We start from the raw sequence: 27,758 nt of genomic DNA, 5'->3' as shown, positions 1-27,758 counted from the left end.
TAGCGCGTTCACTTCTCAAAGGGAACTTCCTGATTTTATTTGACAGCTCAGATTTAGGTGAGTGTCAGCAGAGTGGCGTATCAGTTCGTCTTCGAGTTTCCTCGTAAATTAAATCTGTGGTTTAATTTACGCTGAACTTTAAGCTAGGAGAAGAGGCAGTGATTAAAAATGATTTATGTCGTTTTTTGGAAATTTAACTGATTTTTCTACCAGAACCGCAAGCAATACCTGATACCAATTACTCAAGGCTGAATTGAAATTTGTCTTGAATTACGAAAAGAATGGACACCTATATGTAATATGAATCAGTTTTTACGACGATCAATATGTTTTTCATGAATGTACACCATGAGTTGAAGTTATATTGGAAATTTATGTTTTTATTTGAATAATTTTGGATGTACCATACTATATTAATGAATTGTTTCAAAAAAGAAATTATCTTTTGGTTGCTTTTCCATAAATGTCATATCTCGCAGCAAATAATGCATACTATTCACTTATGGAGAGTCATCTCCGGTATGAAATTCCTTCCTGGGGCTCAAGCAGCCAGATTTTGATGCAGAGTATATTCGTTATCCAGAAAAGAGCTTTGGAAATAATATTCAAATCGAAGAAGCGTGACTCGTGGAGGCCACTTCTCTGCAAAAATAAAATATTAAAAATATTTGAAATATTCATTCTAGAGACTGTCTGATTACTTCACAAACATAAATAAAAGTTTGAAAGGTCTAGGCGTATCGGTAAAAACTTGCCCTTCCACTACAGAGATACATCATCATAAACGCGAAAATACAAAACTAATCTATCTAGTAGGTCGCTATTAGTAATAGTGACAATTAAATTGGTATGACGCTGTCAGTTTGTGAATTTTCGAAATTGAGTTAATACTAATTGTGTGTTGTTCTGTTCTTAATTTGTTACTTTAATAATTCACTTGTTATTAAAATGGCATACACAAATGAGGAAATGGCTCATATGCATTACGTTTACGGTCTGTCGCAGGGGAATGGGTTAGAAGCTTTTAGAAGATATGCTGAAATGTATCCTCAACGGCAGCATCCTTCACGAAGAATATTTGCTCGACTTCATCAACGATTACGAGAATATGGTTCATTCGACAAAAGAACACAGGATTGTGGAACACAGCTTGAGCAAGCAGAACTTAATTTGATTGAAGAACAACCTACTACCAGTACTAAAAAGATTGCTTTCTAGCTAAATGTACTCTGCTTGACTAATTCTGTGCGCATCACTAGACCTATCGCTTACCTCAAAATCAGGGTCATAGGATGTAGAAGAATGGGTTGCTCCTTCTAAACAGTCTTCATCACCTTCCTGTAAAATTTCATAGTTTTGGGGTGGAGAAGGGACTAGCAAATTGTCTGAGTGTGGTACAGGCCGAAGAGCAGATGGGAGATTAGGGTATTTAACCGTTCCTCTTTTCTTCATAGATAAACCTTGCTTAATGGGAGGAGTTAAGCAGAAATAACAGTCGTCTGTATGATTGGTAGGCTCACGCCAAACCATAGGTACTGCAAAAGCCATTGCCCGGTTTTTATTTTTCAGCCACTCTCGCAATATGACGGAACAAGAATTACAACATATATGAGGAGCCCATGATTTATTTTGGTCCCCAACTTTCACACCAAAATAATGTTCATAGGCTGTCTTAACGATAGGTGTCATTTTACGTTTCTGAGCCTTAAATGTTATTTCACCACATATATAGCAAAAGCTATCGACAGAATTCACACACTTTCGAAGCATTTCAGATCAGCACTTAAATTAATTTAAAAATCAGCTTCACACGATAATTTCATGTGTACCAACTGTTGGTGATGAAATATTTCATTTGTTGAAAACTCAATATACATATATATAATATAATGATACTATATCTTGAAAACAAGAGCTAATATATAATTTTTATGGTCACTTTCGGTTTCAACACGTGGAAATACATTAAAATTATCTAATTTCAACCCCGAAACAAAAACTTTGTTGTGTTGTGTTATTGTTTCTGCGATAGGCGTTTGACAAATAACGAGCACTTGCCCGAATTCCTAAAAACCACTATTAGTATTCTTCTTTTTTTCTATAATTTTACCTGTCAATTGCCTTTTGGGTATTGTTGTCCATATTGGTGTATCGAATTGAACATAAATCCTGTTGTTGCGACAAGAATTATGGCTGCTTTAGCAAACGTTCTTGGTCAGCGCCAAATTGCAAGAAACGTTGGTTAGTCTCATGAGTGTGCAACTAGTGTGGCAGCGGTACCACGAAACTGGTCTACTAACTCGAAGACCTGGTTCAGGGCGAGAAAGAACTACAAGAGCTAAGGATGGCCGCTTTCTAGTGCTTTGAGACACCGAGTTACGGCAGCCAGAAATGTAAACCTAGGTGAATGGACAGTTGGGAGGCGACTCCGTAATGATGGATTATCTCCTCGAACTAGAGCTACTGGACCGCAGGTTTTCCGTGAACACCAGATTGCAAGATTGAATTTTTCACGAAAACACTTGGCTTGGACAGTAGCGGATTGGAGGCGTGTCTTGATTACTGGTGTACGGGCTCAGATAGACGTGTACCCATGTGGAAACGACGAGACAAGAGATGTGCTCAAGCGGCTTCCATTTGGTATCGGATCAGTTATGGGATGGGAAAGTATATCGTTTGACGCTCGCACGGAGTTAGTCTTCATCGAGAATGGGACATGCATAGGTACCTGATGGAGATTCCACAAGACCATGTTTCACCATACATGCCTTTTCTTGGGACGACAAAACATTTATGAATGATAATGCACGGCCTCACACTGATCGGATCATTGCTCAGTATCTTGACAAGGTTCAACTCATGCGATGTGTTTGTCCTGCGCACAGTGCGGATTTAAATCTCATTGAACATGTTTGTGATGAGCTTGAAAAACCTTTACGGAAACATGTGCCGGCACCTAGAAATTCTAGATAGCTACGCGACATATTGGTATAAGAATGGGAAAGTCTTCCGCAGAATGTAATCCAAAATCTGATCCAAAGCATGCCTCGTTGTTTGCAAGGTGTTACCACAGTAAGAGGAGAAAACACTCGTTATTAAAGCCCATCAATTTTTGTTTTCAACCAAATGTATATCAGAGTAAAATTGTTCATTTCTTTTTCAAGCATAATGAAGTGAAACTGCTCATTTTCAGTATTAACAAATGAATTTGAGCACCAAAAATTTGTGTTTTTTTTTGCCCCAGGTTGAATATGTAACATCAGGAAGAGATCCGAATTGAAGTTCACAACCGAGATTTTTGATTTTATACCTTTTTTCCTTTTCTGGAACTAATCTCAACACATATTCCTCGTTTATAAATTTATTCTATTTCATATCATCTGTTCCCAACATATTATCCACGAATGAAAAAGGATTCTATGTCAGTGGCTCGAAATTTCGCAAATTATGGGTTTGCAGACATTTTACTTTTACCAATAATTTTGCGAAAAATGTTAATTTCGAAGGACCACTCTTAAAAGTTATTATTCACAACAAATGTTGCAAAAATTTTTTATACGTTTTCTGATAAAAAACACATTTTATAATTTTTTGTTATATAGCTCACAACTAGCAAACTTTCAGTCGATCCAGTAAAAGTTGCTCATCAAGTAAATCATATCGCTGAATTACAAAACGTTAAATCTTCAGCGACATTTATAATATCAAAAAATCTCCAACTCTCACTATTGCTAACGATATCCCAACAAAAGCCTTTCTTCCTCGTTATCATCTGTACAAATAAGAAGGGATTTTTTTCTCACAGCCGAGTCGGTCATAAGATTTATTACGTTCCATTTATAAAGCTTATTCGTCTCGAAAATTTCGATAAACATGATTGCGTTTTTATCGTGTGTGCTTTGATTGAATCCTGTACAGGACTATCAATCATCCATCATTTGTGATCGGACATCAAGCAGGTCCATTCATGAAATACTGACGAACAAATAATATCGAGACACCACAAATACCGCTTCCGCAATTTCGTTTTTCCCCAACTCGCTTGCGATTTCATTCAAGAAAAGATGGACTAGCTTTACCCTCTTTGTCAATTTTTTAAAAAGGTGAAGGAATATTTTTTATTTATTTCTTTGCTGAATCGTAAATGTATCTTAATTAAAAAAAAATAGCAAAAAAATTGATATATTTCAACGGGAACATTTTGAAAACGGATCCTATCGAGGGTTGCCTTTTATATTTCGAGATTAGAGAACAAAAGCAAACATTAATCATCGAAAATCACTTTACTGTTTTTCAAAATATTCCCCATGAAGATTTATACACTTTTGCATGCATTTGAACCAATTGTCGAAGCACTTTTGTCACTCTGATTGAGGTATTTTCAAAACATGCATTCTGAATGAAGCAACCGCTTCTTCAGGTGTCGAAAAACGTTCACCTCTCAGTTTGTTTTTTACGTGCGGGAATAAAAAGAATTCATTCGGTGCCAAGTCAGGACTATACGGCGGATGACTCATCAAATCGATGCTTTGGGTGCTCAAAAATGCAGTTGTTTGAGCCGATGTGTGAGAGCTCGCATTGTCGTGGTGTAGAGTGATCCGTCTTCAGTGGTTGGTTTTCCTAATTTCTTGGAAGACAACTGGCAAACACAAATGATGGTGAAATACTCAGAATTGACTGTCACGATGTCATAGACGTGTTTCGAAGTACCGCTGTCGTATTTTTTGAGCATTTTCTTCGACCAATCGATACCAGCCTTTTTTTGGGCGATTGACAAATTGTGTGGGATCCAACGCGAACAAATTTTTTTGACAGTCAAATGTTTATGCAATATTGAATGTATGCTGGTCCCACTAATGCCTAAAGGCCGCCATACACTGCAATATTGCCCGACAATTTCAACCTTGGCGAGTAAAATTGTGCGTGCAAAATTGCAGTGTGTGGCGTAAGTACTGACAATCTTACTCGGCAATTTGAATTACGGTCGCCACCATAATTTTACACGTACGTGCCAACAGGTTCGTGCAAGTCGACGTGTGTGTGGGCATAGCAATCTTAACCGTCATTCATCGACATCGAAAACTCTTTAAAAAAGGGTGTGTTTCAGGCATAAATAATTCAAACATGGATACAAGAACTTGAAGCAAAGATTTTGTAATAGAGTTTATTGAGTTACATAGAAGTCACCCTTGTTTGTGGAATGTAAACTGCAAAGAATATAGCAACAAAATAATGAAAAACAAAGCGTACTAGGAATTGGTGACAAAAGTAGGTACGGCAGGTAGACCCAGATGCGACGAAGGAGACTGTTAAAAAGAAAATAGATTCCATGAGAGGATCAGTAAGAAAAGAAACGGAGAAAGTAATAGATATCAAAATATCCGGCATAGGAAGTGACGCAGTATATGAGCCACATTTATGGTATTTTACATATTTCCAGTTTTTAGAGGACCAAGAAGTTCCGCGTCACAGCCAATCCAATATTGAAAGTGATCAGGAACTAGCAGAACAGGAACATTTACAACAGGTGATAATAAAAATATATGGTGAATTTTCTATGTTTATGTAAGGAATTGTTCATTTTTTTGGAAAGAAATCAAATATTCATTTGTTAATTGTAAATTTTCACAGTTTGAACATGTTGGAGATAAAAAGAAAATATGTTAATATTTATGTTATAAAATAACACTAAGGAGAAGTTACCTGTGTTAACTTCTTTTTTCAGATTTTCAACCCGAACTCGGTAAAATTGTTGCACATTTGAAATGGTTAAACTGAAAATAAGGTGATTTCAAAGAAGTATAATAACAAAATTGTTTTTAAAGACAAAGAGCGAAGCTGAACAATGTGGTAACGTTGAAACTAAGTTTGTTTGAAGGTGCTTGACAATGTTTCTGTATAAGAAGAAATATTCAGGACTACCATTGTCAAAAATGGAAAGGCATGAGTAGGGTGCTAATGCCGACTGAACGCCTCCCCCCACCCCTTTTGACCTTGAGACGTCACACGACCTTGAATGACGTCACCTAACCTTGAACGTCGTACACGTAGTATGAGCTTGAATGCGGTGTTTGACCTTGAGTGTGGGGTTTGACCTTGACGTTCGACACTTCGACTACCTTGAGCTTGCTCCATGGCATTGAATGTTGACCTTGAATGAAATCGTGACGTGTACAGAATATAACCTTGAACAGTGGGCGTTCGGCGTTGTCCACTCCCTTGTTGGTAATTCCTATATAAGTTCAGAATATCGTATGACGTCACCTAACCTTGAACGTCGTACACATAGTATGAGATTGAATGCGGTGTTTGACCTTGAGTGTGGGGTTTGACATTGACGTTCGTCACTTCGACTACCTTGAGCTTGCTCTGTGGCATTGAATGTTGACCTTGTAGCTCTCATTTGGGTTATGGTGGGGGGGGAGGAGTTGGGCTTTTATAAGGAGTGTGGTGTGAACGTTTCACTCATTTCAAATTCTCCTTATCGTACGGTAGATATTTCTATATACAAGATGTATTCGTGCGTTGATTGTAAAAAAAGTTTCACTCGTAGTGACAACCTACGTCGTCATCAGCGGGATTCCTGCACACCCGCAAATGGTGATGGACCTCCAACATCGAAGAGGCAACGGTTGACACCCCCAGCACTTCCAACACTGCAAACATGCGTTTGCTGCAATTTGACTATTGCAAGCGATCAGATGAATGTACATCGGAGGACGTTGCAGCACAGAACAAATGCATGTGTTCAATATGGGGAAGGTGTGAAAATTGTCAATACAGCTTTCAAGTGTCGAATTGTGAGCTACCGAGTGGACAGTGAAAACCACCACATGGATTACCCAACATTCTTCAATGAAATTAAGCAGAAAGTAGTGAAACTACTCGAAGAAGTGTTGGATATCCATAAATGCATGAAAGTGAACATGGAAGTGTTTGGGCGGTACAGTCTGCAAACTAAGGATCTTTCAGACATCAAATCATTTAATAGTCCCAATGAAGTAATTGATCAATCGAATGATTTGGATGTGGTTTATAGCAGTTTTGCAGATAGTTTAACTGTTAAAGCAGCGGAATTTCAAGATCGGGATTCAGGTATGTGATCTAGTCAAAATGTTGATGATGATGGACTTATAGAGAAAACCCATATTTTCAGGTTGGACCATTGAGAAAATTTTGTACTTGGAGGTGAATATCAACAAGTATAGCCCCTTCGGAGGGTCTTCATACATCAAATTGCCAAGGTTCATCGAATTGAAGAAAAGTGTGGTGAATGTTCTTAATCAAGATCAGTGCTGCTTTGCGTGGGCTGTGACTTCAGCTTTATACCCTGCCAGTCAGAAACTTAATGAAATTTCATCATATCCCCACTTCTCAACCGTCTTGAATAAAGCAGGTATGGAATTTCCAGTTAAGTTGAAAGATATTCCTAAGTTTGAGGTTATGAACGATTGCTCTATCAATGTTTATGGGTTGGAAAATGTTTTTAAAAATGGTAGAATTGAATATGAAGTTGTGGGTCCGTTACACTATTCTAAACGTAGATTAAATAGTCATGTTAATCTGTTGATTATTACAGATGATTCTGGTAATAGTCATAATTGTTGGATTAAGGATTTATCGAGACTAGTATCATCACAAATATCTGCCCGTGGTCATAAAAAGTATTTTTGTGATGGTTGTTTATTGTACTTTGATAATGAACGAACTTTATTGCGACATCAGTTGAATGATTGTAATCACATATCGACAACGACACCATCCACAAATTTCAGGGTTGATAAATTTGGTAAAAGGGTACCTGAGAATATTTTGAAATTTGAAAATATCGAGAAACAGTTGAGGGTTCCATTCGTTGTATATGCTGATTTCGAATCTATTCTGAAAGCAGTTCATACTAATGAGCCAAATCCTGCTAACTCTTATACAAATCGAACATATCTTCATGAACCATATGCTTTTTCTTACCACATAAAGTGCTCTTTTGATGATTCTATATCTAAATTTGTACTATATAGAGGTGCTGATGCAGCTAAAGTGTTTGTGTCAAACTTGGAGGCTGATGTCACCAATATTTATCACAAATATTTGAAGAAAGTCATTCCAATGAGTCCATTGACTGATGAGGAAGAGCATGATTTCAATATTGCCGCCACATGTGGTATATGTGGAGAACCATTTGGTGATGGTGATATTAAGGTGCGTGACCACTGCCATCTAACGGGAAAAAAAAGAAATGGAGCTGCACATAGTATTTGTAACCTCAATTTCAAATTGCCCAACTTTATACCCATAATTTTTCATAATCTCAGTGGGTATGACTGTCATTTGTTCATAAAAGAGTTATGCACAAACAAAACAAAAGTTGATGTCATTGCTCAAACTAAAGAAAAGTATGTTTCCTTCACGAAACATATAATTATGGAGAGAATAGTAGATCACAATGGAGTGATGAAAAATAAGTTTTTGAAATTAAGGTTCATCGATAGTTTTAAATTTATGGCTGCTTCCCTTCAAGAGTTAGGTGACAATTTAGATGAAAAACATTTTGTGGAAACAAGAAAATATTTTCCGGAACAGGATACATTCAAACTTATGAGGCAGAAAGGTGTTTTTCCGTACAGTTTTATCGATTCTTTAGATAAATTAAATTATTCTAGTATACCATCAAAGGTGGACTTTTATGATAAATTAAATGAAAAACATGTTTCTGATGAGGATCATGATAGAGTAAAGCAGGTATGGAACACATTCAATTGTCAAGATTTGGGTGAATATTCTGACATATACCTAAAATCTGATGTTCTACTGTTGTGCGATATTTTTGAAAATTTTAGAAATATGAGTTTAGATACATATAAATTGGATCCTGCTCACTATTTCACTTCTCCAGGTCTTTCTTGGGATGCTATGTTGAAGTATACGGGTGTCAACTTGGAATTATTAACTGATATCGATATGGTGCATTTTCTCCAAAACGGTATACGTGGTGGTGTAAGCCAGTATTCGGAGAGAAAGCATATTGCAAACAATCAGTTTCTTCCAAATTATAATCCCGAAGAACCTTCATCTTTCATAATGTATTTGGATGCAACAAATCTGTATGGTCATAGCATGTCTCAATCATTACCTTTTGGTGGGTTCACTTGGTTGACCGCCAGTGAAATATGTCAGTTGGATATCAATAGTATTCCAGATGATAGCCCCCAAGGATACATACTTGAAGTAGATGTGCATTACCCTGTCGAGTTACACGATCTACATTCGGATTTACCATTTTTGGTTGAAAGTATTATACCACCTGGTTCAAAGTCCAAAATACCCAAACTTATTCCTAATTTGAATGATAAAAAGAAATATATCGTTCATTATAGGAATTTGAAACAAGCGGTCCGTAATGGTTTGATGGTGATGAAAACTCATAGAATTCTCAGATTCAATCAGTCACCGTGGCTGAAAAAATATATCGATTTAAATACAAATTTGAGAAATAAGGCTACCAATAAGTTTGAGAAGGGTTACTTCAAATTGAATATAAATTCCATATTTGGCAAAACGATGGAAAATGTAAACAATAGAAGAGACATTCGAATTGTCACACATTGGGAATCCATAAGAAGAGGTATGGGTGCCAATGCTTTGATAGCTCGTCCCAATTTCAAAACATTATCCATATTTTCGGAAGACTTTGTCGTCATACATATGGATAAAGTTAAGGTTTGTTATAATAAACCATTGTATTTGGGGTTCAGTATATTGGATATGTCGAAAACAGTCATTTATGATTTTTTCTATGATGTCATCAAAAAACATTACGGACCACAAGCTTCTCTTCTCTATACCGATACGGATTCTTTGATACTGAAAATAATGACGGATAATTTTTATAATTTTATGATTGCAAATGTTGATAAATTTGACACTTCTAACTATAGGTTGGGTAATAAATTCAATGTGCCAGTTAGCAAATCGGTGATTGGAAATATGAAGGATGAACTTCCGAGTGATCCCATCATCAGTTTCCATGGCACCGGTGCGAAAGCATATCATGTACAAAGTGTGTCTGATGAAATAAAGAAAGCAAAAGGTATTAAAAAATCCGTTATAAAAAATCAAATTTCAATTGAAGATTACATTAGGATTGTTGAAACAGGCGGTATAATATTTAGAAAGATGAATGTATTCAGGAGTGATTTACATGATATTTACACGTTGATGTGCAATAAAGTCGCGCTATCACATAATGATGATAAGCGATTCATCATTCCTAATACCACCAAGACATTACCTTGGGGCCACAACGATATTGAATTCTATCAGACAAGTTCCGAACAAAATTTAAGAATTCTTTTGAATGTACTGAAAGATGAAAACAGTATAAGTGACAAGAAATTAAATTTACTCATTGCCTTATTGGAAGAGCAATCGAGTAATTGAATTTTTTCACTCATTATCTGGTTTGTTCAACAAATTGTAAAATTCATACTTGTCGAATATTTCAAACGAATTATCCTACCCCACTTCCACCCCCACTCCCATTCCCACCCGAAGTGGTAGGGAGCATACGGCTATAAAACATGAGGAGGAGGCCACAGTTCATCATTCGATTGCAGTCTTCCTTCGAAAGAAGCAGCCAACCTGAGATACCTGCCAGCCAACTTAGTTGAAGTTGAAAATTCCAAGCAGCTTGATGTAAGTACACACTTCCATACTATTTATATTATATTGTCTAATATTTTCATTTTCTCTTTCTAGAATCATGTCTTTTCTAAGGAATGCTCTGATGACCCCGATTACCACTCTCAGTGAGAGACAGTTGGAGGATGTAGAGCGGAGGAGGGTGGTTGTCCTACAGGACATCATGGTACAACCACCAGCTGCACCACCAGCTGCAGCTCCCATTCCACCACCGGGGATGACTTCCACCCAGGAAGTGGCGGCTCCCATTCCACCACCGGGGATGACTTCCACCCAGGAAGTGGCGGCTCCTGACTTGAAGTTCTTTTTCGAGGACTTCAAACCAACCCCCGAGGAGGAGATTGACCCCCCACCAACTTTGTCGACATTCAGTGGACCAACTTCTCCGTCAGCACCCCAAATCGAAGATTTACTGAATGTGTACAACCCGGACCTGGACGAGTCTCTGGCGGATTTATCGCATCTTCAAAGTCTCTTATCGCCCATCGAACTATTATCGCCCATCGATTCAGGGGATGAGTTCGAGAAACCGGTGAAGAGGGCCAAGAAGATGAAGAAGTCCGCACCTGTGAAGAAGTCCGCACCTGTGAAGAAGTCCGCACCTGTGAAGGCATCCAAAGCCAAAGGTGGGAGGGGTGGTAAGTTGAGTGCTTTTCGCAAAAAGTGTGAAAAGAACTCACCTTACGTTGGTTGGCCTACAGCACCCCTTCCAGTGATGGAGGTGCAGAACTTGGTGGAAGTCGTCGCCCAGGTCCATCGGGATGCGTCACCCCCTCCAGTCACCCCCCAGGTCCATCGGGATGCGTCGCCCCCTCCAGTCACCCCCCAGGTACGTGTTGAGCATTCCGAACAAGAGGTTGGCCCGGAAAATGTCCTTTCACAGACTGTGGTAGAGGGTAATAAACTCAAAGAGTCTATTACCTATGCACAGTCTGTGAAAAAGAGATATTTGAGGGAAAAGAAGGTTGTGGATGGTTCTGATTCCAGAAAAAGGGCCTTGATGGCGGATATTTCCACCATCGAGGCCCAGAAACTGGAATTAGAGAAGCGACTCTCTTTGCTTAGGGCGAAACTTCAAGAAGAAGATTCGCAACAAGGAAAGAGTTTGGCTTACATCCAAAAATATGGACCTCTTGTTCAGGAATGGGATGCCATGTGCCAGGGGTTCCTTAATACCTAACCCCTTTTGTAAATATATTTTTGTTTAGTTTAAGTTAGATGTATGTTTAGAATAAAAAAATTGTAATTTTAGGAATATAATAAAAACTTGCATGTTAATTTTAAGGTTATGAATGTTATGAATGAAAAAATAAAATAAGGAATATTGGAGTGCATATCTATTTTGGTTGTTGCACACAAAATACTGCGTGGTTGGGGCAGTATTTATTCCTTCATTCTAGTCATTTTCTAGTCACATGTAGTATATAGAATAAAATTAGTTAAATAGAATAATTGTATAGAATTTCCATCATTTGAAAGTGTGTGAATTGTAAAATAGTTATTTTTTCTAGAGAATAAATAAAAGTGATTCTAGTAATGCTCTGAGTATAATTCCAAAACTTTTGACACTTCTCTCATCATTACTTCTCTCAACATTATTCAAACAAATTTCATTTATGTGAATGTGTAAAAATAAAATCATGAATCTAATGAATATTATATTGGATTTATTCCCCAATTCTCACATCAATACTTGAATAAATAACCTAGTGGGTCTTTATTTTTCACATATTCCCCCTCCCTTACTCTACCCCACTTTCTTCAAATCATATAAATAAGATTGTATTCTCAATATTCTTCAACTTGTTCGTTCATCATGAATCAAGCAACACCAATTATTCGGGAAGCTGATTCCACCAGTGAACCTCATTTTGCCCCACCAGATAATTGGTCCTATGGTGACATTCAAGTTGCTGTAGTTGATTCAACATCTCCCGATGATGAATTCGATGGGTTTTCAGATACAACAATAGAGCTGAATGAAGAACAAGATGTAACCTCAGACGAAGATGAGTTTGAACATGATGAATTTGCCAGCCCAGAACTTGTGGATCAACTGTGGCTTGAAGATCATCAAATCGCTCCACCAAATATCATCGTGGTGGTTGATTCTCCCGAACCTGACATCATCATTATAGATGATGATGATGATGATCAGGTAGGTTAGGTTAGGTTTTCCTCGGAGTGCACATAGTACCTGGTTGGTGCACACGGAATGCTGCGTGGATGGGGCAGCATTCAACCTAACCACTCTATTTGGTAGTAGTGAAAAAAATGGGCCTATATCGGTACACCCTTGCGGTGAAACGTTAGTTGTTTCGCTATAAAACGAACTAATTAGAAAATGGAAACAGTTAATCATTATCTTTGAATATCTTTGGAACATTATTTTAATAATGTTGATAAAAATTCGTATCATAAAGAAATTTCAAGTAATGTATATTCGGATAAGTAACGAAGGGAAAGGTTGTATAGGCGATCGCTCAGCAGGCCGCTTCGCGGCCTGGGGCGCTCAACATCCACCACTTGCATCCGGGGCGCGTTTTTTGCGACCCCCACCTCCCCCCCACTCCGCCTCCCACTATACCCCCTCCTGTGCAAGAGTATAAATGTAGGAGTTCCTCAATGTAATCTTCAGTTGAGTAGCTATCGTCAGCATGTCAACATACCAGGAAGCCGATTCCACGACCGGACCCCAGGCGGAAGAACCTACAGCGCCACTCCCGGATCTTCAGTTGGAGGATTCCGATATGGAGAATCCAGATATGGAGGCCGATTCAACCACCACGCCTCATCACCCTTCCACATCTTCGGTCCAGGTACTGCATGTGACCAGTACCGAAGACCACTCCGAAGACTCGAGCAGCTCGGATGATGATGACGATCTCTGGGACGACGACGCATTTGCGGAGGAAATGGCGTTTTCTGAGGGTTCGGTGATGTGGCAGTACTTCCCCCGACCCGATGACAGCGACGACGACGACGACTTGTAATCCTTTCCTTTTTTTTCCCTATTTTTTTCCCTATTTCACCCATCCTTTATCCTTCCTCGGAGTACACATTTTGTTTGGTTGGTGTACACGAGACACTGCGTGGTTGGGGCAGTGTCTACCTCCCTCTCTCCTTTCCACCTTTGAAATAAATATTCTGAATTACAATACCAATTACTCTTATTGACTACTCTGAATAAACACCCCTCGAATTTTCAATATTGTCTTATGAAAATTATATTTCCAAATCTTGACATGAATTCTGCAATTGTTCAGATAAGAGAGAGCTAGTATGTTATCAAACAGATTCAAATCCACTCGGACGCTTGAACAATCATTTTTCAATGTGATTTATTTTACAAAGATAAGATATTCAGAGAACTTACATATTCTATAACACATTTGTGCATACCTCATATGTATATGGATGTACATTTTAGAGGTATATCCATATATTACAAACTACTCTTCGTATGATTATGTGACACTCAAAATATTCTATTTCTTTGATTGAGTGATCAATCTTATTATTAGATATCTACACTTTGTTTGTAGCTCTGAAAAGAGCTGTATTTTTGTTGACCCGAAAGTCCACGGTAACTGCTCCGCAGATGGGGTGTTGTTGCAATCTCATTATGAGATATCTACTCTTTGTTTAAATAATGTAGCCCTGAAAAGGGCTGTTTTTTTTTGTTGACCCGAAGGTCCACGGTTACATCTCCAGAGGTGGGGTGTTGTTACATATGATACAGACGGCTATTCTCCTAAAGTTGGTCAAAGGCCTATCACATGCTTTACACCATGTTTGCCCCATCTCCATGAAGCGGGCGGTGTAATGAATGTCGACGTGCTCATAATACCCTCCATTGTTATTCCGCACAGAATAAAAGCGGAAGCAACACCAACACAACTTCTCTATTTCACCGTCAATCGTTTTGATCCTGACATGGCTATCCGTTACACAATACAAATCTAACGGATCATCCAATGTCTCAGTGATATTCAACCACTCAACATTGCCAATAACTACTCCGCTGTCGTCAGTCTCGTGAGTCGAATCTGTTGCGATACCTTCATCTTCTTCTTCAACAAGACCTTCTTCATCATCATCAATATCTAAATCCCCAACACCTTGCTCAATTGCCTCATCGTCTTCGATATTTAAGCCACCTTCTGCACCTTGCTCATTCACCTCATACTGCATATCTCCACCATCATTTTCTTCGTCAACACCCACTATCTGTCCAACGTCTTCAAACTCTTCCACCAGCTCATGGTTATTAATATCTCTCTGAGATAATAATGCTAACACAGTAGCTCTCTGGGCAGACATATTAATGTATTCTTGTGGTGATACTTGAATACTGACTGAAGTTTACAATCACTCACCGATTTTTATATGATTTTTGACAGTGGTGGTGGTAGCTCCCTCCACTCTACCCCACTCTTCACGGTACCTGTTTATAAGAGGGAAACATGGGAGCGTGAGAGTGTAGTTAAATTCATCGATTGAATATTTGTACATCTATCAGTGAATATGTCTTTCCCTAAAGAGTGGGATACAAAACCGACAATACGCGGCTTTCCAATCAAAATTGGCAAACATATAGTGTGTTACAACTGCCATGGGTATTGGCCTGAAACATATATCAACCCATGTACCGGCCTGTGTCGTAGATGTGTTGTGGCAAGGAATCCAGACCCACTTCGGAAGAGGATAAATGGTTCAACTCTAGAAGTAAGTGACTACCGCCAGCAGTGCAGAGAATGTTCGAAAGAGATTATGTGTAATAATATGGGCATTTCAAGGAATATATGCATAAATTGTGTAGCGACTTGCGATACATTAGTCCAGCGATGTCTACAATGTGGTGAATATAGTGTGGATTGTTGGAACAATTTATGCAGTGCTTGTAGAAATAATTGGCAATTGTGTGAGAATGTCGGCCAATTTCACCCCAACAGAGATGTCCACTTTCGAGAGTGCTGGTGTCTGACCCATGAAGAGCGGATAGAGAGACGGAGGATTCATGGAAATCTTATGCTAACATACACATCTTGAAGTGATTTCAATATGTTGAATTTATGAAAAATAAAACCAATAGTTTACATATTACTTGCATCATTTCTAAGGTTATTATTCTATTTAGTTTTTAATAAATAAAACAATTTTAATACACTATTTTTTTATTTTTTATCTAATATTGAGTACAATCATGATAATGTCATTACACTAAAGAATTTTCATCGATCCATGAGTTGTGATCTTCAGAGAACCCCAGCCACTTTACATAGAGGCGATGTCCTTTTCTTTTTAAAACTCGCTCCACCAAATACGTATTGGGATCTTTCGTTTTATTCAACTCCAGCCCATAAAAACAGCCTTTGATTGGTTGCCCATTCACATCTTCTAATGCATAAGTTATAGGTTCTGTATTATTAACTTTCACAACTTTGAATATTTCAGCTGTAAAATTTGCTGTATAACCTTTATCGAATGCATTTTTATATTTGCTGATTCGAACACTATCCCCAATTTTAAACGTACTTTTTTTACGTTTCACATGTTGACTCTTAGATTCGGCATACATTGACAATTTAGTAGACTGTTTCACATCTGCAGGTTTCATACCAATCGTACGATGAACTTTGTTGTTATACTGACGAGTAATTCTAGGAAGAATGTTCAACCACTTGTAATGACCTTGAAGTGAAAACTCCTTATAAAGCCAACTCTTCAATGTTCTGATTACTCGTTCTGCAATTGCAGCTTTTTTTGTGCTGAATGTTGAGTAATGATTGATGTTGTGTTTCTTCATTAACGATGAGAATTTCGAATTATAGAACTCAGTACCATGATCAGATTGTAAATTTTTTGGAGTATATTTAGCATCTTTCAACACGCTTGCCATAGCTGCAGTAACTGAATCACCAGTTTTATTCTTCAACGGCCTTGACCATACAAACTTTGAATAACAGTTGATAACTATAAGGATGTACCTACATCCCTCATTTTCTTTAGAATATGGTTGCATTTCCATCAAATCCATCTGCCACAAGTCAGAAAAACCCTTTATTATTGTCTTCCGACGGGGGAAATTTCGACGCGCCGGCTTGTGTATTTCTTTCACAACCTGCCATTTTGCATTACTCATATTACTGCTCTAAGACTTCTTCAAGATGATAAAATTGAGGAATCACTTTTCTACTGTTCAGGTGCAAGTGTAACGATTGACTATTAAACTTCAATGACTCGCTCAGTAAAAGTATCAACCAACTTAGCTATTACGTCAGTTCGCTTTTCCACATTACTCAATTGATCAGCTAATGCAGAAGTGATGAGTGCATTTTTGTCAATGATTATTTGCACCTCATTATGTTTTGAATCAATATGTTTTCCGATGTTACGTAGCGTTGATGCAATGAATTCTTGGAAATACTTCAGAGTTGTCTCATTGACTTTTCTAATGTGATCGTCAACATATCCTTTAGTAACAGAATCTTTACTGTCTACAGGTTCACCAACATTTTGAAACCGCTTATTCTGAATATCATAATCACCATTTGGTGTGAGAATGAATCCAACACCAGATCTTCCAACTATTGGTTTACTAACACCACCTCTTCTACGACCAAATTTATCAATTGTGGTATGCATAGTTAGATCGTTTGTGATCGACTGAGCCAGTTTCACACATCATGTTCATGATATTGCGGTCAATAGACTAATCCTTCTTCACGTAATTCCTCAATTATGGCTAATATTTCATTATCATGTCCGGTATGTCCAGCCAGTCGTGAACTCCAAAGTAGTCGAAGGCGATCAATCAATTCTTCGAGTTCATTCCAATAAACATAATCTGTATGCTTATTTCTGATATATTTTTTCTGGGTGGGTATTTTGATCATGCCAGCACCTTCTCTACTAGGGTTTCCATTGGATAATAATGGTAGGATTATTTCTCTATATTTCTTCCAATTATTCGATAGAAGACCTTGTTTTCTCTCATTGTATTTATATGCAGCCTTTGTTAATTTGAGTATATCACCATATGTGGTCATATCGGAAGAGGGGATATTTCTCGATGGTACTTTCATGAATATCAAGTTATATAGTTTTGGAGTGCCCTGATAAGAGCCAATAGTTTTACCATTTTTCATAAACACAATTTTCTCATCGATAAATTCCACATCAGCTACTCCCATTTGTAAATTTTCCGTTTCAGTGTTCATGTGTACTCCAAAGACTGTATCGTAAGAGGGATTTCCTGAGAGTAACTTTTTTATATGCTTTTGTACTTCATCACCATCATCGAATACATTAGGTGATTGTGAATCTAAAGTTGTCAATTGAGAGGTTTGAAGATCCTTCGAGGAAGCCCCTTCAAATTTCGGTTTCCACTCACTTTCAATTATAGTTTTGGCTGTTAATGGTGTAGCAGGCTTTGTTTTCTGCATCACTTGATTCATTTGAGATGCTCCTTCAGTATTGGCAGATATTACTTTCAAAGGTGTTATTATTGGCTCATAGATCCTCTCGAGTGCTGATTGATCACCTAGACGACTACTTTTGATATAATTGAATTTCTTCCGAACGGCATCCGTTGCTTCAATTAACTTTCTTTTTAAACATATTTCATCATCATTTTTTCCCTCCATAATTCACTCCAAGAATTTGTATAATGAAGTGTTATCTCCACTATCTAGCACTCAAGTGATTCAATTCTTCAAGAACGTCAAGGATATATGAAAGCGTCGAATCCTTTTCGATAACGTCCATTTACCACTTCTCGATCCTTATCAATTACTAAAAATCCATATTTATCTTCCCAACATCTCGCACACATATCTTGAAATTGCTTATATGTTACATCTGGTGATACATGGTCGGAAAAAATATGATTAAGATTCATATCATCTTGTTTGAACATTACGATAAAATTTGCATTATCTCGTATCAATTGTTTCGGAACTCGTGAATATGTTTGGGCTAAATAGAAACAATCCACATTTTTATGACGACCCATACTGAAATATGATCGTATAACATCCTGTTTCTCGCACATAACATCATCAAAAATGAATATCGAATCAGGTTTGGCGTCTGAAGGCTCTACTATTTCACCTGCATTATTGGCAAAAGTGTAAAAACCCAACCCTTCGATTGGAGATAATACTTCACGTAAATACTCGTATTTAGGTTGATAAAGAGACTTTGAATAAAGATAAACATTTGCGAATCGTAATCCTAGAGGATGCGTTAGCAAAGAAATCATAACATTTGTCTTGCCACAGTTAGAAGGTCCAATAATCAGGCCGCGAATAGAAAGTGGAAGTAAAGATCCGTGACGTTGTTTGACACCGCTTCCCGATCCACCACCCACTTTTTCATCGAAATTATCGATGGAAAATTGCTGCTTCTGCTTCAATATGCGCATTGTATGACAGTTGGAGACTATATAAGCAGGGTTCCACATCGATTCCTTTATTTAAATAGGGGTTATGAGTCGATGCAGATCTACTGAATTGCATTCAAATAAAACTGGTAGAGGATTGATCAATTCCCTCATCAATAATCTACCATTTGAATTACACTTACCTGGCTATCAGTATTGCGGTCCGGGCACCAAATTGCAGAAAAGATTGTTGAGAGGTGATTCGGGTGTCAATCAGCTGGATTTTGCATGCAAAAAACACGATATTGCATATTCACAGAACCCCGATAATCTTGCAGCTAGACACATAGCGGATAAGGAGCTTGCAGAAAGTGCTTGGAATCGTGTCAAAGCAAAAGACGCTACTATTGGAGAAAAAGGAGCTGCTTGGCTAGTTACGAATATAATGAAAGGGAAACGCCGATTTGGTATGGGTTGTGACTCATCTCCCAAGCAGTCACACATTCCGAAGAAAAAGCGTTCTATTAAGAAAAAAAAAGTTAAAAAAATATTGAAAGCTTCTAAGGTGATAGCTTTTGGTTCTGGGATCGTTCAGAAAGTGCGTGATGTTCTACACAAAGCGGGTGGAAGTGAATTTGTTGTCAAAAATTCTAAAAGAGCAGCTGAAATTGCACTCAAAGCAGCACGCAAATATATGAGGGCTGCAGGTGGGAAAAAGAAAATTCGCACACCGCGAATCATACCGATTCCTAAAATTGGTGGAATACTACCACTCATTCCAATTTTTGCTGGTTTATCAGCACTAGGTAGTTTAGCCGGTGCTACTGCTGGTATAACGAAAGCAGTTCAAGCAGCAAAAGCGAGTAGGGAGCAGTTGAGTGAGACAAATCGCCATAATAAACACATGGAGGCAATTGCTATAGGTAAACAAGGAAGTGGTATCTACTTGAAGCCTTACCGCAAAGGATTAGGAGTCTATTTGAAACCTCAAAATTCAAAAAACTCATAAATTTGCTACCTAAAAGAGCTCTCTCCAATATCGACCTCAACTATTACGCTAAGAAAATGACGATTCCATATTTTCGGGGGGTATATATGCGTGACGATTTACCAAAATCAGGACCACTCCGATATGAATCTGCCATAGTAAATTTGGATAGTCGACATGGTCAAGGGACACATTGGGTAGCATATAGAAAAAGGGGAACTTCGATAAAATATTTTGATAGTTTTGGCGATTTACCCCCTCCCAAAGAACTGATTCACTATTTTTATATGGGTTCGAATCCTATCAATACTATCACATATAACTATAAGCGTGAACAACGATTCAACACAGTATGGTGTGGCCATTTGTGTTTGAAGTTTCTTCAGAACAAGACATGGAGTTAACACCAGTACAGGATAGGGAGAGTATCAAGAGGATGAGTCATTCATTGATCGCATATTCCAGAGTACGCACTTTACAAAAAATGAGTAAAGAACAACTCGCTGATATGCCGAAAGAGGTGTTGATTGGGTGTGCATCACATGAAATTGCATCTGTATGGGATAAGTTACCACAAAACCTACAAAATGATATTGATGTCTTGAAGTATCAGTACTGTCAAGAGCATTACAATGATTCCAGCGGTAGCAGTAGTAATTCCGATATGAATGATGGTCCACCTACAAGAAAAATTTTTTGTTGTTATTGTAAAGTGAATGATGTGAATGTAGTCACACATAATGATATGGATAGACCACCGAAAAAGCGACGATTGGTCCACAATTTCTGCTGTCAGCAATAAAAAGACATGAATCATCGAAAATTCGTCAGTCATGTCACGCACGTTTTCATTGTCGGGATTCTCTAGCGAGTTGAGTGCCAACTTCTACCCACCCATCGAATTGGATACCAATAGTAATTATGGTCTGGGATTACATGGTTTCTACTCCTACAATTCCATATTCAATGTAGATGCTAAGAATAATGTTATCGGCTATTCGAAGACAATTATCTCACCCCCCACTATTATAAAAATTCCACCTGGGGCATATGAAATTGATGAAATTAATAAGGTGATTCAAAGATTCATGAAATCCAAAGAAGTGCAACTAGAAAATGGAATTGAAGAAAATATCGACGAAGTATTTCTCCTACGTGCAAACAACAACACTCTGAAATGTGAAATGCGATCGAAATATTACATTCATCTCAAACATGAAAACAGCATTGCTGAACTTCTAGGGTTCGATGACAATGTTTTCAATTGTGGTGAAATACATGAATCAACATTGCCCGTGAATATCAATAAGGTGAGGATTATTCGTGTGGATTGTAATGTCACAGCTGGAGCATATTCGAATGGCGATGAAATCCATAGCATCTTTGAATTTGATATTGATGTAGAGCCCGGTTACAAACTCACCAAGGAGCCACAAAATATTATTTATATGCCAATCCGACCTGGTGGTCGTCAGTACCTCGACAATATCACTCTTCGCATATTGGATGATAATGGTAATCTGATCAATTTCAATGGTGAAAAAATAATAGTCAAATTGGAATTGATAAAGCTATAATAATCATCATTTCTCATATATTTATTCACAACATCGACGACAGTCATTAGTAACAATCATCGTTTCTCATACGTTGATTCAGAACATCGATGACTGTCATTAGTGTATCATAAAGAAAATGAGTAAAGGAAGCATCGATAAGTTTGGTCGCAGAAGTAAGGCAGTTTCAAATACTGTTTTGCGTGGGCAGCCTGGAGTTGGTTTCAAATTAACAACCGATGGAAACTTTGATATGGAAAATAAACGTTTGAAAAATATAGCAGAGCCTGAAGAGAGTACGGATTGTGTTAATCGAGGATATGTCGGTTTTTACATCTCAAAGATGAGAGGAGAATTAGATACTGATATTGACAAAATTAATTTGAAATTAGATGGAGTAGGAAAATATTCCGTATCAGTGAGGGAAGATCTCATTACGCTTGGACTGAAATTAGTAGAATTTGTAAAAAAGTATGAGCATATGGATAAGGATATCAAATCGCTGCAATCTGATTTGAAAAAACAACCCTCGATAAGCATTCAAACGATCGAGCAAAAACGATGGTGAGCGATGATCATCTGTGAAAAAAGTCAATATAAAGCTGAAGTTGATCAAATTGTTACTCAGTATTTGTTACTTCCTAACGCTGAGCAGGTGATATTCATTGATGGAACTATAAATTCTGCGATTATCGTTTCTAAAAATGGGGTTGTGCTTCAATAGTCAGCGATTGCCGCAGCGGCAGCAGTTGAGTCAGCATAATGTATTTGGTGGAGGCTATGATCATGTGCATTTAAAGAAGCGAAAATCCAGCAGTCGATTCATTCCACGTATATCTGCCAAACGGTCAAGATATAGAATAAGTGCTAGTAGCCTGAACTTTCTCAAATCTATTGGCTTGAAGGTGCGATATAAAAAATAGTAATAACATGGCGACAATCACCACAAGTGATAAATTGGAAGTGTTCGAGGAGCCCATGTTCGACCATTCCCTCATCAGCCTTCATGAGCATACATATAAGCCGTATGGTTCACCATATTACAAAAATTCAGATGAAATACGAATTCCAATCAATTATCAAGATCTCATACTCGATATTGCAGATAGTTACATTTATATCGAGGGGAAGTTCACACCATCTGATGCCACAAAGCGGTGCTACCTATCCAATAATGCTCTCGCCTTTCTCTTCGACGAAATTCGCTATGAAATGGGTGGTGAGCAAGTGGTTGTTGTTCGAAAACCCGGCATAACTACCACAATGAAAACGATGATATCATTCGGAAAAACGCATACAAATTCGCTACTACCGATAGGATGGGGACTCGATGTGAATAAACAAGATATATTCGATCCCGTTAGCAATGTATTTAGTGGTAAATTACCCTTGAAGTATCTCATGGGTTTTGCTGAAGATTACAATAAGGGGATAATGAATGTGAAGCAGGAGCTCATTTTGATTATAGCTCGCTCATTCAAAAATTCATTCATTGGGGAAGTCGATGCAGATTTGGAAATCAATAAAATAGAATGGAGAATCAGGCACATTGTGCCGGAAGATCGACAGAAACTGAAACTATTGAATCGCATAAATAAAAATGGTAATAATGCTAAAGTGAAGGTGGCTTATCGTATGTGGGACCTTTATGAATTACCCACACTTCGTGATACATCCTCGGATATATGGGCGGTGAAGACAACCAGCAGCCTCGAAAGACCACGATATATCATCATCGGCTTTCAAAACACCGACCAATCCGAAAATATGTCAAAAGATGTAACGAAATTCACACATGTGAATATTAATAATATTCGACTATCTCTGAACTCTGAAGTATACCCATATGAGCGTTGGAATCTGGATTTCGACAAGAAGTTAGACTCATCAGCTTACTATGCATATGAAAACTTCCAACGTAGCTACTATTATAAAACTATGAGTGAACCGATGATGGATATTGGTAGCTTTCGCAACAACCCACTATTCATTATCGACTGCTCCCATCAACCCGAAGCTATGAAGTCATCCACTGTCGACATCAAAATAGAATTCGAAACACGCAAGGTGAAGTTTCCAGCAAACACCAAAGTATATGCACTCATCCTCCACGATGCTGTTCTATCATATAATGCTCTTAATGGCTCTGTTCAAACTGGATTGTAATAAGATTGACATGTAATATGCTATGAAATATTCGATATTGATGAATAATAAAACACTCAATAATTATGTTATATCTTTTATTCACCAAACAATTAGATACAAACAAATATGGATTGAAACATTATTTTATTCACAAACATATACAACAGATTTCAAATATTTACAACACCATCATTTATCACTTCTTCCAGTTGCGGGTTGGGACTCTGTGGTTCCAATTGATATTTCTCTATGATATTTTGCGGTAGGTAGGTGCATATGTCTTGAAGAAAATGTTTCAAGTCTGCTTCAATTATTAACTCACAGAACTCATCCAAATTTCTACTCCCATATGAATATTTATGACACAATGCCACACCGAGTTCATACTTCTCACTAAGCTCCAAAAGTTTTCGCACCTCTTCAGCATCGTAACATACACTCAAATCATAATTTGATGAATGTAGAGCATCAAAACTCAGATCAGCCATCTCCCAAGCCATTTTTCTTATGGCGGAATCCAAATCCACTGCTTCCGGCCACTCTTGGGCTGAATATTGCATCCACATATTTATAGAATGGTGAGTTCTGAAAATTCATAAATGGCATTCATTAGTTTGCAAATAATATAAAAAAAATACTCACTTGAAATCTGACTATGTCTATGAAGTGACCAAGTTGATACATATTTTATATTAATCTACCATATTTTCACTATTTACAAAAAAAAAATCATAATTTCAAAATGTTCAATCTAAAACATTGAATTTCATCAATGATCGGGTTTTAGCACCAGGATAATCCTGCGAACTTTGACCCATATAAGTAAGTGTGAATTTGGCTTTGGATGAATTCACTTCACGAATGAAGTCTTCTGGTAATTGCTCTGTGACACGTTTTGGAAGCCATGCTTTAAAAGGAGTATCACTTTCCTCATCCAATAAAACTACTTGAATTGATTTACCATATCGTGTGGAATACATTGACATTTTTTCAATTTTATATTCTTTATCAATAACCAGAGCGTTTATAGGTTTCTGCTCTAAAGCTTCACTTTGTTGAATTATAGAAAAATTAATTTTTTCAATGTCAAATTTCAAATTATCCATATTCATAAATATAGTGAAATTACGGTTAATTAAAATAAAATATATATTCACCTCACTGACGAAAACGCCCTCTCGAATGGGTTGATACTCGTTGTCTTAACTTTGGAATTCGACAAATACTTCTGTTTACCTATTTGGGTATTTTAGAGTGTCTAAACTGAATGTGGAAGCATGATATTCTGAACTTATATAGGAATTACCAACAAGGGAGGGGGCAACGCCGAACCCCACTGTTCAAGGTTATATTCTGTGCACGTCACGATTTCATTCAAGGTCAACATGCAATGCCACAGAGCAAGCTCAAGGTAGTCGAAGTGTCGAACGTCAAGGTCAAACCCCACACTCAAGGTAAAACACCGCATTCAATCTCATACTATGTGTACGACGTTCAAGGTTAGGTGACGTCATACGATATTCTGAGCTTATATAGGAATTACCAACAAGGGAGGGGACAACGCCGAACGCCCACTGTTCAAGGTTATATTCTGTACACGTCACGATTTCATTCAAGGTCAACATTCAATGCCATGGAGCAAGCTCAAGGTAGTCGAAGTGTCGAACGTCAAGGTCAAACCCCACACTCAAGGTCAAACACCGCATTCAAGCTCATACTACGTGTACGACGTTCAAGGTTAGGTGACGTCATTCAAGGTCGTGTGACGTCTCAAGGTCAAAAGGAGTGGGGGGAGGCGTTCAGTCGGCATTAGCACCCTACTGGCATGAATTCTATGCTAGAACAGATAAAATTAAATTACTGTGAAATTATGAAATGCTGAAAATGAAAACTGCTGAAATGATTAAACAATATGTTGAAAATAGAATAACTAAAGTACATCTTTTTGTAACTTCAATTCAGTTAACAAATTAATGTGTGAAAATTGCTGTCTTTTTAGCAGTCTATCTTTGGACCATCTGCGACCTTTTTTTTTCATTTTGCCTGTTTATCACTAATGCCGCTGCCACTGCCAGTTTATGTGCTCGTTTCATTGTGTCGCTGTCCACAATTTTACTCGCCAAGGTTAAAATTGTCGGGCAACATTGCAGTGTATGGCGGCCTTAAGGTTGTCTCAATCTCACGATAGGTAACATGACCATCTTACAATATCAGTTCGCGCACAGCATCAATGGTTTTCGGAACAACAACTGATTTTGGACAACCTTCACGAATGTCGTCTTGGACTGAACTACGACCACGATTGAATTCACCATACCATCGATAAACACTGGTCCTTAATGAAGCATCATCGACAAAAATTGAATTAACTTCATCCATGCACTGTTGTTGAGTTAAACTACGTCGAAAGTTGTAAAAAATAATCGCACGACAATGTTCACGATTTAATTCCATTTTTGAGTCGAGATGAATCTTTAAAGTTATTGTAAACAACACAAATAGCGCGCGTATGTCAAAACGTTCTGAGTAAGTATAGCTCAAAAATGTCCAACATTCTTCTTCGTTCATTTCTTTCATGTAACTATTTTTCAGGTTTTCAATGTATAAACATTTCTTTCCATGATATAAGTTCCAAAATAAATCCCTTCTCTTATACCTACCCCTGCGAGTATACATAAGTCTTGTCACATAGTCATGAACCCCTATCGTGGGGACTAATCCAACAATGCCCCATCTTCAATAAGAAAAACACACCCTACCGATCATCCATTGTATATTTAGACTCGCACCTTGTACAAAATGAAATGTAAAAATACCTTCAAAGAAATATCATTAGTTGTTAAAGACCCATTTCCGAAACAAGTTTCCGGAGTGTAAAAACCGCAGCGCTTGTGGGAGTGTCGAAAACGTCAAGAGTAAGTCTCACGATTCCTAAAAAGTGTCTGGAGAATGCATCGTCAAAGACAGTGAAATTGCCAGAGACGGACTTGAGAAAGTTTATACTCTTTTTTTTAATGCACGAATTTACCGTATTTGTTATTGCCATATCAACCTAATTGAATTTGAGGTGTAAAATAAAACAGTGAATTCGGTGATAGAATTTTGAAAATTATAAATAAATAAATGTCCTGAAAAATACGTGGATTGTTAAAAAATGAGGTGAATGTGCAAATTTCGCGGGCTACGTAAGTTCGATTGGCAATTGTTTTAAATTTTCATGTTGGTACACTCGTCTCGAACATATGTTCACAGTTTCAGCTGTTTAGAATGTTTAGTTTAGTTCGTTGGTGAGAGGCATATAAATTAGACGTGTTATGCGTCTCAAGCGTAAATTAAAAGTTACTTCTGAGTTACAACTATTTCATACTCTTAACATATTACATATTTGTATGCTTACTTTCTAAATGAATGAATCTACCTGTGAAGCTCAGGTATGAATTCATTAACAATATGAATAAATTTTTCGAAAGCACTGTAAATATACCTAATTATTCTTACCTGGAAATAAACAGATTACATAATGGCGAATTATTCAGTTCAGTTTGATCGTTCATGAGATATTGAGAGTTTTTGAATTCGTTTATTTCCATACTCTCCAGTAGGTTAAGTTTCAAACCTTTCTTCTGGAAGTGGAGGGGTTTCAATTCATGGTTGAACTTCTGTGGAATTTATTTTTCCATTCTGGGAACTATTTTTTGTGATCCTTTATGCGGGCTTTGACTGTTCTTCCAGTTTGACCTATATACAACATCGGACATAATTATATCGGATAATTTATACACTCCCGATTTTTCTGAAACTAAACTTTCATCTTTGTTATTCTCAATGTGCATTTTTTTTTCGCCTGATTAATTCGAAGATATTTCTTTTGGGTAATTTGCAGGATTTCTGGGCAAGAAGCTTTCATTCATTCATAAGAACGTTGCACAATATACTTTATTTGTTTACATGGAGAACCATCATCCGCAATGGCGGAATTCGA

General features: G+C 37.6%; 2 protein-coding genes across 3 annotated transcripts in view; one reads left to right on the top strand and one right to left on the bottom strand.

The window, feature by feature from the left end:
* robo1 (roundabout guidance receptor 1) overlaps window positions 1-27,758 on the bottom strand; it is a 280,396-nt gene that overhangs the window by 182,154 nt on the left and 70,484 nt on the right. The gene's annotated exons all lie outside the window — the stretch shown is intronic.
* On the top strand, window positions 10,557-11,964 carry LOC141481236 (uncharacterized). Its single transcript, XM_074172446.1, has 2 exons — window positions 10,557-10,692; window positions 10,756-11,964. Exon 2 carries the CDS (start codon window positions 10,760-10,762, stop codon window positions 11,876-11,878), a length of 1,119 nt encoding a protein of 372 aa, XP_074028547.1. The 5' UTR covers window positions 10,557-10,692; window positions 10,756-10,759; the 3' UTR covers window positions 11,879-11,964.

The sequence above is a fragment of the Leptinotarsa decemlineata genome, unplaced genomic scaffold, assembly GCF_025532065.1.
Source record: "Leptinotarsa decemlineata unplaced genomic scaffold, Ldec_3_MD MMD2_tig00000133_RagTag_RagTag, whole genome shotgun sequence".
NCBI lineage: Eukaryota > Metazoa > Arthropoda > Insecta > Coleoptera > Chrysomelidae > Leptinotarsa > Leptinotarsa decemlineata.
The sequence above is the reverse complement of the archived record's forward strand: the minus strand, read 5'-3'. Positions and strand labels throughout refer to the sequence as shown.

Bases quoted from the DNA above. Each gene is read 5' to 3' on its own strand.
- LOC141481236 (XM_074172446.1), top strand. From the start codon at position 10,760: ATGTCTTTTCTAAGGAATGCTCTGATGACCCCGATTACCACTCTCAGT.